The 16,531-nt window shown below is 28.3% G+C and overlaps 2 protein-coding genes across 2 annotated transcripts; one reads left to right on the forward strand and one right to left on the reverse strand.

The window, feature by feature from the left end:
• Window positions 1–3,833: 3,833 nt before the first annotated feature.
• Window positions 3,834–5,985, forward strand: LOC107949379 (putative cyclin-D6-1). Its single transcript, XM_016884068.2, has 6 exons — window positions 3,834–4,292; window positions 4,378–4,458; window positions 4,841–4,936; window positions 5,034–5,235; window positions 5,313–5,443; window positions 5,551–5,985. Exons 1-6 carry the CDS (start codon window positions 4,101–4,103, stop codon window positions 5,725–5,727), a joined length of 879 nt encoding a protein of 292 aa, XP_016739557.1. The 5' UTR covers window positions 3,834–4,100; the 3' UTR covers window positions 5,728–5,985.
• A 3,768-nt stretch (window positions 5,986–9,753) lies between these two features.
• On the reverse strand, window positions 9,754–11,126 carry LOC107948995 (transcription factor MYB30). Its single transcript, XM_016883687.2, has 3 exons — window positions 10,964–11,126; window positions 10,742–10,871; window positions 9,754–10,659 (listed from the first exon to the last, which is right to left on the reverse strand). The coding sequence occupies exons 1-3, from the start codon at window positions 11,094–11,096 to the stop codon at window positions 10,152–10,154; spliced, it is 771 nt and encodes a 256-aa protein (XP_016739176.1). The 5' UTR covers window positions 11,097–11,126; the 3' UTR covers window positions 9,754–10,151.
• Between the last annotated feature and the right edge of the window lie 5,405 nt (window positions 11,127–16,531).

The following is a 16,531-nucleotide window of genomic DNA, read 5'->3' on the forward strand; positions in this document are numbered from 1 at the left end:
GGCCCTTATTTGATAATTTAGGTAAAAAGTCCTCTTTGGTCCTTCTCAATTTAAATATTGAGCAAATTGGTCCATCTAAAAATTTAGAGCAATTTAATCCTGTTAATGTCAAAAGTAAATTTTTCATCAATCTTATATATTTTTATTGGTATAATAATAAATTTAACTCTTAAGATTCACACATTCTCTGCAATGAATAATAATTAATAAATAGCAAAAGAAATGAAAAAGCAAAAAAGAGCGTTGGTCTTCTAATAGGTGAAAATATATATAGGACCCTTTGGTTTTTCTTTAGACTTTCTCTTCCACCAATGTAAAGAACAAAAGAAAAGTTGGAATCTATTTGTTTTTCCATCGTCAAACAAGAAGATAAAAGTAAAAGATGCATGGAAAGGCCAACAAAGTAAATATATTTTGAATAAATGAATAGAAATGGAGCAATCCTCGAAAAACAAACATTGGAACGTTCTTCAAAGGCATATTACCAAGTTAAGAACTCTGGAAAAAGTTTGTAAGCCAAAACCCTGCCCGCATTACCATGCACACACACAAATTGGATTATTTTAACATCTCATAGGATTACGATACTCACTCATGTTATTAAAAAAAGAAAAGAAAAGCAGATTCATTTCTTAAAGAAGAACTCTATGCAATGCTTTGTTGAATGTGAATTACAGCGAAAAAGGTTTAAACTAAATAAAAAAGGAGAGTATATTAGCAGAAAGATGCAACACAGTAATTATTTCTGGCTAGCTGCAGTTTTAAAAGTTGGTATAAGCTTTTAATTTGCGCATTCAATATGTTAACAAAAGATAGCTGCCTCGGATACCATTATAGGGATCATTCATATTTAAGGATGAGTTTTTTGGTACCATATTTAAATGCATAGACAAGTGATTTGATTTGTATCTTATGAAGAATATAAGTTGATATCTATAAGTGTTGGTTTGTGATCATACTTTGAAATAAAGGCTTAGATTTAAATATAAAAAAATATAAGTGTAAAAATTAAACGTCGATAATGGTAATATAAAATGATTGTAAAGCAATAAGAAATGAAAATAAGGACACTTATAAGTTAAAACACTTTATTCTAATTAATGTCAAATATTATAAAAATATACGAAAAAATAGAAAAGTATTTACCACCCTTTACATAGTAAATTAGAGATTTTGGCATTGTTGTATAGATTTTTAATCTAATGGGAAAGGATTGTATAAAACAGCGACGCCACGTCATCTGTATCCTTTTCCAATAATTTTATGCCACATCAGTACTCTTATCCTGAGTTTAGAATTTTATCTTGAAAAAAATCAAATCCAAATTAAAATACTAAAATTCAGGATAAAAATACTGATGTAACATAAAACTATTGAAAAAAAATACAGATAACGTGACGTTACTATTTCATATAATCTTTTCTCCTAATTTAATAAGTAGACAAATTTTATCAGAACAACTGAGATATTTCATGTTTGCTGTGGTGTTGCTACTTTTGCAGTTTTGACAAAACTGCAGGCAATATATCAATAAATCTGCTCAACAGTGTTGGTCATTAAGAATAAAAAACAAAAAGTACATAAAAAGAGAATGGAGCCATGTGGGTTTCAAGCACTCAAGGCATGGGTCAAACTAGTTAAAGGGGTTGGTATATAATTATAAAAAAGTAGGTGCATTTTGAGTGTCTTGGTGGAGCTCTATCTCACTTTAAATTGCCATACCTTATTTCATTTTTTGGTTTCTCTACTAAGATGTAATTTAGCATATCAAACAATATTAAGTTATGTTATAAAAAAATCAATTATAAGTTAAAGAACCTTTTCAAATAGACTTTGGAGTTCTCCTATCCATAATTTTCTTTTTAATTTTTTGCACTAAATGTTCAACACAGAAGACATGAAATTAACCCAATGTTTTCCACGTGTCCTGATAATTAAAGGTTGCTCCCATGGTAGATTACCAAAAGGAGTTATTTAGTGGTAATGTATGGAGCTACATTTGTATTAACAATATGTAGGAATGGTGGGTGGTGAAACATCAATGGTTGTGATTAAAAGAAAGAAATGAGACTGTAACTGTTTGATCAAGTCACGTAAAAAATTAAATAATTGTATTAGTAATATAAAATTTGTTAAATTAGTTACTGAATATGTTCAAAAGGTAAACTTATGTTTCTTAGTCCAAATCCTGCATGACATGATTAGGGGTGAGCATTCGATTAAATTGAGTCAAGTTGAATTGAGTGAAAAAATTTCGAGTTAATTAAGTTGTCAAGTCTCATTTTATCATCCTAATCTAATTTGATTTTTTTAAATCGAGTTGAGTAAAATGAAATTCGAGTCGAGTCGAATCGAGTAAAATTGTTCGAGTTATATTAAAAATTAAGCATGTCAAATTAAAATCTTATTATAATATAATTAATTTCATGTTAAAGCATATAAATTTGAGACCATATATATTTGAAAACTCTTTCAAAGTAAAATAAGAGCAAAAAATAGGATACTTTAGTACGATAAACTTGAATAATTAATTTACTTATTTAGGTCCCAAAATTATTATTTTATATTTTTTAATATTTTAACTTTTTTATATATTCTTGAGAATATTTTGGAATTTTTAATATATATTTAAAATTTTTATATATTTTTAAAAATATATAAAAATTTGAAAATTTTATAAGTATTTTGAATTTTAAAAATCATTTTAAGTTTTTTTTATAATTTTTGATGAGAGAGATCGATTTGCTCATTTTTAAAATTGACAAGGATTGAATGTGTATTTATTCCAATATGTTATTTGAGTTATTCAAATTATTCTAGTTATTGGAATTGTAAAATTTAACTCAATTAGAAATCGAAACTCGAATTACTAATTTAAATTTACTCGAAAAAATTGAATAACTCGATTCGATTAATTCAAAATTAAAAAAAATCAAATTTTTTAATAGAATCGAGTTTTACTTACCTCTAATCATGATAACAATGAAATCACATTTCATTTTCGCTTTTTGATTTCAGCAGTTCCATTATATAGATGCATAGCTGAAAGATATTTTTCCCTTTTCCTTTTGCTTTTTTTAAACCTTTACCTAAGTAGTTTACAGACTTTAATAGAGGTAATTGCAGCAGTTGCAGCAATATTTAATTTTAAGAAGAATATACCTGGACAGGTAGGGTTCTTTCCATGTTGACAATGAAATGAACTGCATGTATAGTAAATTGTAAAGGGAAAGCATGATGTGCAATTAGCCTTGTTTAAAAACATTTGGACATTTACTACTTTTACCTATATGCAGATAAACAAAGTTATACTAAGTAAAAGGCCCACTCTCTCTCTGATTCACCTCCACTGAGACAGGAGATTCAGTGTTTAAGGTAGTAATCAATTTGTAAATCCAAATTTTAATTAACACTTTGAAGACTTTTTTTTTAAAGGAGCCGACCTACTCAAAGTAGCATCATATACTCCATAATTGACATGTATAGAATAGGTAAGGTTTTAAATCTCACTAAGGTCGAGATGTTCATGTTGCCTCTTGGTGGATGGTCGTACATCCACATAGGGTCGGAGTGTTCCCCTCTATAATAGTACACGATTTTCGTGGAGTGGGAGACAAAATTCTCCTGTTAGACAATACTTTTCATTATTGAGGGATTAGATCAACATTCTCGAAGATGATACTTCGAAGACTCCTCTAAAAAAAATACCTCAACAATTTAATTAATATAAAAAGATGTAATATTTAACAAAGTTAAAATCTATATAATATATTATCATGATATGGTGAAGGTCAAAAGCCTATAAAAGTTCAGAGAATGAGTGAATGTCGAATTTGGGCATTCACCAAATAATCTTATCTGATCACTTCCCTTTTAAAGTAAGAGAGACAAGCGTACATCAGCAAAGTTGAGGATTTCCAAAGTATTCAGATACCATCTTTTGAGAAAGGAACAAAAGAAAAAACTGGTAAAACTGTGTGTGTGCCTCTCTCTCCATGCTTGTTGTTTATCATCACTGCATCTTGTCATTTAAACGATGTGCATAGATATAGCGGTGCTCACTCTTCAACGCCACTGAGCTTTTTTCTAAAATCAATTTGATGGAGTTCGATCTTGAAAACCCATTAACAAACTTCGACGACTTCCATGTTTCTAGTACTGTTCCCTCTTTTATCCCTTCCTTCTTCCTTGTTGAATCTGATCATATGCCCACTGAGACTTACATTAAGACCCTCAAAGCTAGTGATCTTGCTACTAGTATTAGACGAGAAGCTATCTGTTCAATCTCGCAGGTATGGTACCAAGGAACGTAACTTATTAATGGCGTTCATGCTTATGCATATACATGCTGAATTTGGTTGTGTTTTTTGATTTCAGTTTTCATGCAAATTCAGCCCTTTTTTGTCGTATCTTGCTGTCAATTATCTCGACCGCTTCTTATCAAGCCAAGGGTTACTGGTAAGGAAACCTTATATCCATTTAGTTACCAACATTTCTGCAATTGATAATTTGATATAGTACTCCAAAACGGGGTAAAAAAAACTGTGAGGATATATTTGGATTGTATCCCTCACTTCTACTCAAATTCTCCTAAAATTTATCTATTTCTATTATTAAAAATTAATTTTTGTATACTCATATGAAATAAACACAGCACATCGATCCTATATTATTATTTAGTTATTTTATCAAACATATCAATTTTTAATAGAAAGAATCAATTTATTTTTCACTAAGAAACAATAATTAATTTTTCCCTTTTCAAAATACAATTTAAGTACTAATGCTGTACCATTATGCTACTTTTTCTCCATAACTGACAAAAGATGTGATATTGCAGCAACCTAAGACATGGGTTCTTAGACTTGTTGCAATCTCTTGTGTCTCTTTAGCTGCCAAGATGAACAAATTAGAGTTTGAACTTACCCATTTTCAGGTAAAATTCTATATTATATCATGTTTATCAAGATGTATAAATTGTTTTTATGATCAAATTAACCTTTTTTTGTGTGTGTGTGGAATATAATATGCAGGGCGATGGAGGTTACATGTTTGAGGCACAAACAATAGAGCGAATGGAATACGTAATATTGGGAGCATTAAAATGGAGAATGCGTTCGATTACTCCTTTTTCGTTCATATCCTTTTTTATTTCATTGTTCAAGCTCAAAGATCCTCCATTAATGGCCGTCCTCAAAGCTCGAGCTGTTGAAAGAATTATGGAAGCCCAAAATGGTAGGTCTACTTCAGTGAAATGCATTTACCTCTACTACTGTACTTCAAATTTCCCATAAATTTTGATTTTATAACAGAAATAAAGCTTTTAGAGTTCAAGCCATCAATAATTGCTGCAACTGCACTTGTCTGTGCTTCCCATGAACTCTTTCCCTCGCAATTCCCCAGTTTTAGAAAAGCAATTTCCTACTGTCCATACGTAAATAAGGTAAACCCCATCCCATTATCTTAGTTGGTACAAAATTTAAACCTACCAACAAAGATTTTAAATTAGAAGATTGAACTATAATAAAAAACCTGATAATTTGGGTGCAGGAAAACATGTTAAACTGCTACAATTCGATAATCGATATGGGTTGGAGGTCCAACCAGGCCGAAGATATGGTTTCTCAGCAATTTTCAAGTTCAGAAGGAGACATGTTCAAGAGAAGAAAAACTAATGATTATGAGAAGAACCACACGGGCCACCTCTCTCAGGTCCAACACTGTTGATGATAGTGGGTGAGAGGTTTGAATCAATGGACTGTTTTGAGAGTGAGCCTAGCTACCTCTTTACGTTCAAATAAGAAATGGGATACATGATCATGATTCTTAATGGCTAATCCGCTCCCTTTCTTAAAGAGAGCTGAAGAGATGAAAACCGAAGAGAATTTTGTTTGCTTTGATTATTTTCCTTTCCTTTCTAGTTGGTACCAAATAAAAACAAGGACAAAATTGACACTTCGAATTAAATGGTTGGATTTTTGTTCATCTTTGTAGAGTTTCTAGCAGGAGAATAATGGTGATGGGTCGTTATTACCGGTGGCAAAATGAGAAAGCCTAAAAAAATAAAACTTGAAATCCATAATTATAACGTTGCTTGAAATTGAATCCAAACTTTTATGTATAGAGCATAATATTTTTGTCATTAGATCAAGAAGTTGACAATAAAAATGATTTTTTATTTATTTTTAAATTCTCTGTTTTGAGAGAGCTTTTTTTTAATTGATCTTTTTTCTAGTAGGGAATAATATTTTATTGTCTAGAAAAGTTTAATAAATTATAATTATTGATCAAATAGTTGTGTTAAAAAAATATATGAAAAGTTATCTTGTAGAGACAACTTTGTGTAAAATTGTAAAACAACACAATCCTCTGAAATATGTATCATTAAAAGATATATTTTTAGGATATGGTATTTTATTCTGTAAAAGACTTTTCTATTAGTCATTTTTATTGTTTTGCTTGGAATATTAAGGGTTTTGTTGTATCTTGAAAGCAAATTAGAGCCTAAAAAATGTGTTGTATACACCTCAAACTATCTTATTTTACTAATGTTATTTTATTTTCTTGTTTCAATATTTTTTTTTTCCAACAGTATTTGGTAAATTATTGATAATGACCAAAATACAGCTTGAGTTGTAAAGCTTAAGAAGGGCTTTAATAAAGTGCATAGTCATAACTTCCCAACTCTGATGTTGTATAGGTATTGGATTTAGCTTGCCAAGGTAAACAAAAATGTTCAATTTTATTCCTTTGGCATGTATCACGTTGCTGAATAAATTCCTGCACTTGTTTCGACATGTTAGGCCAGTAAAAGTAGAGCTTAAGTTTATGGTAAGTGGCCTCATTGAGGTGAGTCATGCAAATCTTGAAGCAGTTGTTGCTTCAAAGGCCCACTATCACCAATGCACACTTTCTATTTGATTCTTACTATTCCATTTTCAGACGAAAATGAAGGTTGAGCTGTAGGACGAATTGCTAAGGCAATAATCTTTTCTTGCACATTCTGGTCTTCTTTTGTAACTTTCTTCAATATCTTAAACCCACTTATTACAAGAGTAGTAGATGTCAGAATTAGGCACAAACCCTACTCCTCAAAGTGCCTTTGACAAGGTATTTGTAATTGCATTAGTTTTTCCTTTCTTGTTTTCGATAGTATAATTTAGATACAACAATTTGGTTAAGCCTTTCTTTTAATACCAATGGTTTGTTTCTGCTCCAACAAAGGCTTTATGGCTTCATGGTTTGTTTGATGACAAAATTGGTTCTCTTAAGATAATGCCTCCATTTGTTACTACCATTAGTATATATAGGTACTCTTTTTCATATATGGACAAGTTTGAATGCCTTGGCCCTAAGGCCTTTCTAAGATATTATAAGCCACCCTTCTTATGTGAGCACAACTCTTATACCTATAGAATTGACATCTGTTTACAAAGAAAAAGACTTTAAAAAATAGATAATATCCAAATCCATAGCATATAATAATTTTAATATCCGAATCCACAAATTTCGGATTGAATATCCTCAAATATCTGAATCCGCAATTTGAATTGCCATCTTATATCTCCTTAACTTCCACTAGTTGAAAGTTACTCCTTTTTACATGATTAACCAATGCTAAGCCAGTGTTTTAGATTAACATCACATATTTTCAAAATCTTAGCTACATTTGGTTTTAGAGAACATTTTCTGTTTTATTTTTATTTTCAGAAAACAGTTTTCATTTTCTATTTTTTGAAAATTGAAAAATACTTTTGATAAATGGAAATGAAAATTTGTTTTTAGTAATGAAAATAGTGAAAACAAGTTTGGTATATATTTTTTAAAATAGAAATGAAAAATAATTAAATAATTAAATTAAAATATAATTTATTAAAAATATATTACAATAATAAAAAGAAAAAGAAATTAAATAAAAACAGTTTAAAGGTTAAAGAAATAAGAAGTTGTTTCTAAAAATATTTGAAACGGGATAAATTTAATGGATAAAATGAAGCTTAAAAAAAAATGTTAGTTTTCAATTTTTTCCAAAACATGTTTTCATTGTCTGACATTTTTATTAAAAACAATGAAAGCATATTTTTTATTCTCTAATTTTTCACATATTTTTATTTTCCAACAATCATTTTCAAAAATTTTAACTAAATATATTTTCTCTTCAATTTTTAATTTTCTTGCAACCTTTATTTCCTGAAATTAAACGCACGCTTAAATTCTCCTTGAACTTGTGAATTGTAAAGTAATGTCGAATGATTTGAAGATTCTTTTTTATAGTGTGAATAATCTAAGTGATAGGGTTTTCTTGAATAATATGATTAAAATTATTTATTTTCTTGTCGACTGAGTCTTATTTCAATTAGTATAAATATTATTGTCAGAGCAAGTTAAAGTGAATTTGATCGCTTTAAAACGTATACATCATTCTATTTAAGAGTTGAGAAATATATATATATATAAATAGTTCTACTCATTGTATAAAGAAATCATTTTCTTAAAACTAACTTTTAATTAGTTTAATTTAATTTAAAATAAAATAACTTTTAAATAAATTGACGTCTTTATTAAAAAGTCTTAGAAGATTTTTTTTTAGCGCAAGTCCTAGAAGAATCTTATTTCTTTATTTCTTTTACAGTTAATTTAATTTATTAATGGTAAATGTCGAGATTTAATTGACAAAGCCCTGTGCCTAAATTGATTATAAATAATATAAGCATAACGATTTATTTGACCTTTTAACTTTATAAAAAATGTCGTTTTAGTTATTTATTTAACTTTTTTTTATCTTTTTTAATTTTTAAATTATAATTTTTTTTTCAAATCACCTCAAAATGTATGAAAAAATTAACGTTTTCTTAACTTTGTTGATGTGGCATACAAGGATTCAAAAAAAATTATAAGAATACTTTTTAAAAATTAAAAATCATTAAAATTATTTAAAAATATATAAAAATACAAAAATAATTTTTAGTATTTTTAAATTTTAAAAATTTAATTAAATATTGACATGTTATCCAAGTGACAATCCATTTCCATCCATTTTGAGGTGGTTTGACAAAAAAATACAAATTTAAAAACTAAAAGAAGTGAAAAACTAAATAGAAGACTAATGACTTTTTTTATAAAATTGGAGGACCAAAAAAAATCATTATGCTAATAATTGATATGCTGTAATTGCATATTATGTCATCAATTCACACCCCTTAGAAAATCCAACAATTTTTCTTTAATTAAAAAAAATCTATTTCTTTTGGATTAATAATTGTTAAGTTATATATAATGTTGTTTGAATCAGATTAGATTTATTGGTCGAATCGAAATTCTGATTCGAAAAGTGATTCTGAATCGATTAGACTAAAAATTAATACGAATTGACTAAAAAAATTAATAAAATTGATTATTTTTAAAAAATTTAATAATATTTTAATCGAATATTTAAGAGTTGTGTTGGTTGTCGTGTATACTTGGTGTAATACTATAGAAAGGGATTCTTTCATTTGAATATTGATTAATTATGCTTGTCCTAATCACTGGGTTTCTTTTGTTTATTTCTTTAGATGATGTTATAATGGGTTAAATAACGATTTGAATCCCATATTTTATTTATTTATATACTGCTAGTTTAATTTTTAATAAATAAAAAACTATAGTTACATGTGTACTTCTGAGCAACAATTTCAAGTCTTAAGACTAATATCGTGTTGATCAGTTCCCCCAAAAAAACATAATGAAAATAGAAAATCATGATAAAAATTAGAAAAACATATAATAAATAATTCCAAATTTCCAAAAATAAAAAAAGATGAAATAATTACTCAATCCAAATCTAGAAACATCATTCCATCTTTTTTCCTTTCCTTGATATCTAATAGATTTCTTCTCATCCCTTTTTGAAAGATATATACAACCTCATACATATTACATCATTTTTGCAGACTAAACAACGGCTAAGATTAGATCCTAAGCCCCAAAAACCTACATGATCAAGAAGAAGTAGTAGCATACATAAAACTAACTCAGCTAATTCCTGGTTTCACCTCGAACTGAGTCATGGTTGATGGATGAAGTGAAAAAAAAAAAAAAGAAGAAGAAGAAAAACTCGTATTCAAGCTGGTTTCTAATTAGATTTCTAGATATCTCTTCCTTAAATTTAATTAGAAGTAAAAGCCGTCGAGCGGATCGTAGGAATCGAAATGACATGAGATTTCTTCATCAAGAAATGGAAAATCGGGTAATTCATAGCTAGCAGGATCCAACGTAACACTTGTATTTATATTACAACTGTCCCAGAAAAATGGTTCATTCCAGAAATTTCCACTATTTGCCTCGTACCCGTCAAACGAAGTCTTATTGTTGTTGTTATGATCATATGTAACTGAGTCTTTGCTGGATATAACTGTGTTATCTTTGGTGATGGTGGAATTTTGATCACTTGAAGTTGGTTGTGGGGATGCTGATAGTGAGCTCTCGAGAATTAATGGAGGACTTGTGGGAACATCAATTACAAGATGATGATGATTGTTTAGCTTCTTTTCTTTTTTCTCTACTGCCTTTTCACTGTTATTTTGCTTATCCATAAAGCGCTTCTTGAGATGCGTATGCCAATGGTTCTTTATCTCATTATCTGTTCGTCCAGGTAACTGTGCAGCAATGGCCGACCACCTGCATATTGTGAATTACACAGCTTTAGATCATTAGACCAAAGCAGTATTTGAATAGATTCAAATGGATTAAAAAACAGTACCTGTTTCCAAGCGACTCATGTAATCTGACAATAGTCTCTTCTTCTTCCTTGCTGTAATTCCCTCTTTTGATATTCGGCCTTAAATAATTCAACCATCGCAGTCTGCAACTCTTCCCACACCTCGCCAGTCCTGAAAACACAAGGATCGATCCTTATATCACCATTTTCAACAATAATCCCCAATCTATACTCAGTATGATATGGACCATATGGTGTCTTTACCTGCATACTTGGGGAGTTGTCGCCAATTCCAACACCCATATCTAGTAACATAAGCTGTTAGTTTCCTATCTTCCTCAGGTGTCCAAGTTCCTTTCCTTAGTCCACTCTTATCACTGCAAGGAGTTCTCACCATGTTTGACTGCTCTATTTACAAACTATGAAACTTCAAACTTGCAACAGTTTATATACTATGCCCATGTTTAGACCAAAACGTGTGACACGTTTAAGTTGTGGTAGTTATAAAATATTCATTTGCATTTAATAAGAAAAAAAGAACCCTTTTCGTCTATATCCAGGAAAATTCAGCAGGATGTCGTTTTCATGGTCAAATACTAGAACGATATAGCTGACACCTTCGAGGAAAGATTGCTACTATGAAACGTGATGTATGCAGCGGATGAACCAAAACTTCGACGAAGTTCAGTTTAATTTTGATCAACAGTAGATTCATTACGTTTTTTTTATCTTAAATTGTTTCTCTAAAAAACCAATAAACAAAAGCCATTGAAGATTTTGTAGGTTGTTTGATCGAGTCTGGTATATATATTTCCGTGTCAGTTTGTGAGTACAAAGTACAAACAATAAGTGCAATGTTGCTTTCAATAAAGTAAGACATTATTTAGATGTAACCATCCGTTTTGTTCCGTAGCTGACTATGATTCATCTTCTGAATATCAACCTTGAAAATCATTGAATGGTATATCCTTTCTCTCCAAACGTTCATATATCAAAAATAAAATAAGGCCTGTCTCGAGACATGAAATTCTCTATCTCTAAATACAACATTGAACTTTGACAAATGAGTTGGATTCGAGTCCTAACTCCGCTTATTATCTCGTTTAATTCTAAAAAAATTTTCATGAGATTATTTGATATGGATTAATTATGTTCTTAAGTGTGTATATTTTGTAATGTGATTGAAAGTATTTATCATTGTTGAAATCACTTGAAATAGTCTGAGTTGATTTGGCAATATAATGTGATATCACGCATTTAGATTTAGCGATCAAATCGAGTGTGGGATGTCACATTTAGTGCTAATTTAACACAACCATGCATGTCACGAGTTGAGACTGCAATTATTGAATCTAAGATCACAATAAAGCCAAATCCTAACACCATTGCTTTGCAACAATCAAGAGGACATGGATTCGACCATATTGTGCAATTTTCCTCCGATTTAAGAGTTTAGAGATTAATGAATAGAAGTAAACATTATATATATATATAAAGGGAGGGATAGTTCCACTCCCTTTTGTATCTATTTTGTAATATTAATATTTTAACGATCCAATTCCGTTGAATTTATCGATTAATTGTAATTGTTATGCATGTAGATTTTCGAACCGATCCGATATCTCTATTATATCGATCTAAAATACTATATATATATATTAATATTTATTAAATGGCTGAAACTATTTTACATAAAGCAAATAGTTAAAAATTTTTAATTTATGTCATGGATAGTCTACTTGAATGGAATATGAGATATGAAGGTTGAATCATTAAAATATTAATATTACAAAAAATACGAAAAGATGTGGTGTAACTAGATCCCTCCGCTATATTATATATGAAAATCAATTAATAATTAATGAAATAATAAATAACTTATATTATTGATACCTAATTTCGAGTTTTAAATCCTCTACAACCCTTAAAAATTAAAATTTTCTTTATTTTTAAAGAAATAACATGGAATTTTATTTGAACAAAAAGAAAAGAAAGCACATGTGGACTACATCATTATTGGATGGTAAAAAAAGGAAAAGAATGAAAATTGTTGATACTAGTGTTCAACAAGAAAAAAGACAAGGATGAGATGATAGTGATGACTAGAAGATCGATTCACGTGAGTTAAGCAAGAGGTGTTAGGGAGATAAGGAGAGGAAAATGAGATCCCTTCCATCAAGCAGGGCTTGCTCAACTATTTCCTTAAGATTGTTGAAAGGGAAAAAGATCCCTTCCATCATTGTGCTCTAGGGTATTTATAAGGGGAAGGTTCCCATGCGTGGTGATGCCACGTCACTACCAGTATAGGTGATGGCTTGCTCATGTTGTGGGCCAGATGGCACCTCTGTTATGTGTTGCTCGTCGTCAAGCAGGGCTTGCTCAACCATTTCCTTTACCGAGATAGTATAAGGTCATTAGTCCTCAGTGATCTCCTCTTGTCCAAATCAGAGTAAGGTATAACAAAACTAAAAAAGATTAATAAATATTGTTTTATTTAAGATTTTGTTTGATTTTTTTGGTCAAGACTAAATTATTCTATTAATAATAGAGAAATAAATTAAAATATTTTTTAATAATAGAAGAATCTAATTATTATGTATCTAGTGAAAAGCTCATTTAGGAGAAATTATTTTATGGATTCTCTCTACCATATTATTCATTGTCCCTTTTCAATTATTTAATGACATTTCAACAATTATTTCATGTTATTGATATATAATTTTGATAATTTGTTAATATGAATCCCTGAACCCCAAATGTTCAGGTACAAGTTCAACAGTTCAGGGTTCGAGGTTAAAGTTTTGGTTCAAAGTTTAGTGTTTAAGATTTGAAATTTGAGGTTTAAGGTTTAAAGTTTCAAATTTATGGTTCAAGATTTAGAGTTAAGATTTGAAGTTCAGAGTTCAGGGTTCATGGTTAAAGGGTAAAAAATTACCAAAATTGTGTATAGTGACATGAAAAAAATTACTAAAATATCATTAAATAATTAGAAAAATAAATATGAATAATATGATAAAAGGGGCCTATAAGTTAATTTATCCATGAAGAAATCCAAAATTTGATAATGACATTTCTTTTAAGATTTATCCAGAAGTACACGTGTTCTGTTATTGCTTACATTTCATGCTTTTTTTTTTGACCAAAGTTGATGTTCCTTTATATGATCTTCCTTTGCTCTCAAGATTAAATTATTCTCCACGTGTAACTATTCTTTTTCTTAGTTTTAACATGCAAACTAAGATTTCATCCAAAGTAATATCAAATAGTTCAATTTACATGAAGTATATTTTGGTTTAGTTTTGTGGGTGTTATTTAGATTATTGTTATATTCATTCAAATGTATATTATTTATATTGTGATTAAAATTATATTTTACATTTATAATTTCATATTTATTTTAATTTGAATATAATTATATTTAAATTTCAGTAGAATTATGCATTATAAATTGATTATGATTATAATTATAATTATTCAAATATACTGTAAGTCTGTGATCATGATTGTATTTATATTTTATATTTATATCTTAGGATAAAAAATTACAATATTTGTATGTCTCATAATTAAATATGTTGTAGTTATATATATATTTTTAATACAATACTTAAAACTATTCATAACATTCTCAACTCATAAATAGGAAGATAATGCACCTTAATACACTCGAACCCATATCTTCTTACATTGACAACAATACTTATATCAATTAAAGTAAATACTCGATAGACAAATATTTAAAATATTAAAACCCCTAAAATGTGGTAGTCAAAATCAAGGAATTTAAAAACTGTCTTTCAAATAAACTACTTTATTATCCTTGTGAAAGAAATCTTAAACCATATCTTTTGAACAAATTATCTAAACCAATTTTTTTCCTGAATGAAACTTTCTCCAACACAGAATTCTTTTAAAATTGATGCTAAAGTAACCCGGAAAGAAATCGGGGAAGGAGACAAGGCGAGGAAAGTGGGAGGGGCTATGTCCCATGACCTTTTGACCTTTTAAATTTTCTTTTAAACTCTTTTTTAATTTTTAATTAGTCCCTCAAATCTTTCAAAATTTTAATTTATTCCTTGTATATACAATCTATTTTTTAAAAAAATCGTTTTGCTTAGAAGTTGGTTTATGGTTTTAAAGATTAGTATTTGATACACAATAAAAATTTTAATTTCACAAACAAACTTCAAATAGACTTGTTCATGAGCCGAGTAACTTGTCCAAGCTTGAAGATCTGTATGAATTTGGGATACTTTGGATAAAAATATTTCACTCGAAAAATGGGCTTGTATAAAAAAAACAAACTCGTTTAAAATATGGGTCGAGCTCAAACTTGAACATTCAAGGCTCAAACCTGGTCCGACCATTTTTAAGTTTATAATACTTTATGTTATGTAATTTATAACAACTTAAAAAATAAAGCTATACTAAATATATAATACTACTATAATATAAATATTAAAATAATGTTAAGATGACTATATAAAAAATTTCAATGAATAAAAGAGTATAAAATTATTAAATATTATATTAAAAAATGAAAATAATATAAGTAAACTTAAAAAGAATTTGAGTTAATTTTTTTGCAAATATAAGTATACTTGAATAAAATTTTAGACCTATATTTAAGACTGAACCAGACTTGAACAAATATAAAATATATCAATATTAGATTTAGCTCGACCCGATTCAACCATGAGCACCTTTAAATTTCGATATGAGTTTCATTTTAAAAAAAGTACTATGTTTTAATTTAATAGAATATAATCTTTTGATAACCAATTAGAGACAAAACTGGGGCTTTGGCTTCCTTAGTTTAATGGAATAATTCCCTTTTAGTGAATTATTTATTCAATTTAGATAATCCCAAAACAATTTTATTTTCTAGTTTTGGCCTCGAACTTTTTTAAATTTATCTTGATTATCCAATATAAATTAATTCTTAACTTTGTCCTTGTAATCAAAGAAGGATTGAATTTAATGTGTGTTTGATAAACTGAAAAATTAAGTATTAAATTTTTACTGTTAAATTTTATAAATGTTGGTAAATTAATAAATATAATTACGGAATATAATTATTTTGTTTGATAAAAATAAATATTTGTTTTTAAAAGATTATTATTTTTTAATTTTAGTCATCTTAATATAATTTTTTATATTTCATTTTTTTAAAGACATAATTTATTTTAATTTTTTAATAAATAAAATTAATTTAATATTTTAAACATTAAATGATAAGTAGATACCTACCTACTTATATTATTCAACATTTTTTTTCAAAATTTTATATTATATAAAAAATTAAAATAATTATCAATCATATTTAAAATATTAAATATTAAAAATTTTATTTCAATGAAATGAGACAATACAAAAATATTGGCAAAAATACTATAAATAGACCAAAATTGGATTTTTTTTATTCATTGATCAAAATATATAATTTGATATTAATGATGGGAAAGTTCTTAATTTCATAAGTGATATTAAAACACATCAAATTCTTAATTAATATTTAAAAAATAAAAGCACATAAAATTTTTTTTAAACATAAACTTAAAGAAAAGTCTCCACACTTTTTCGAAAAAAAGAAAAAAAAAAGCTCCACAAATAATATGCCATAATAAATGTAAAGCAGAAATGATTTTATGATTTTATCTTTTAGAATATGAACGAATTACCTGAAAAAGATTTGGTCTTTGAAAAAGGTTCATACAAAGTGGAAGCGATGGCTAGCGGTATAAACTTGACCATTTTTCCATGGTGTGTTTTTTTTGAGTCACGTTTAGCACCAGTCTTGAGTCAACTCAGACTCAGACTCCACACTGGAAA

Source organism: Gossypium hirsutum, chromosome A04 (assembly GCF_007990345.1).
Source record: "Gossypium hirsutum isolate 1008001.06 chromosome A04, Gossypium_hirsutum_v2.1, whole genome shotgun sequence".
NCBI lineage: Eukaryota > Viridiplantae > Streptophyta > Magnoliopsida > Malvales > Malvaceae > Gossypium > Gossypium hirsutum.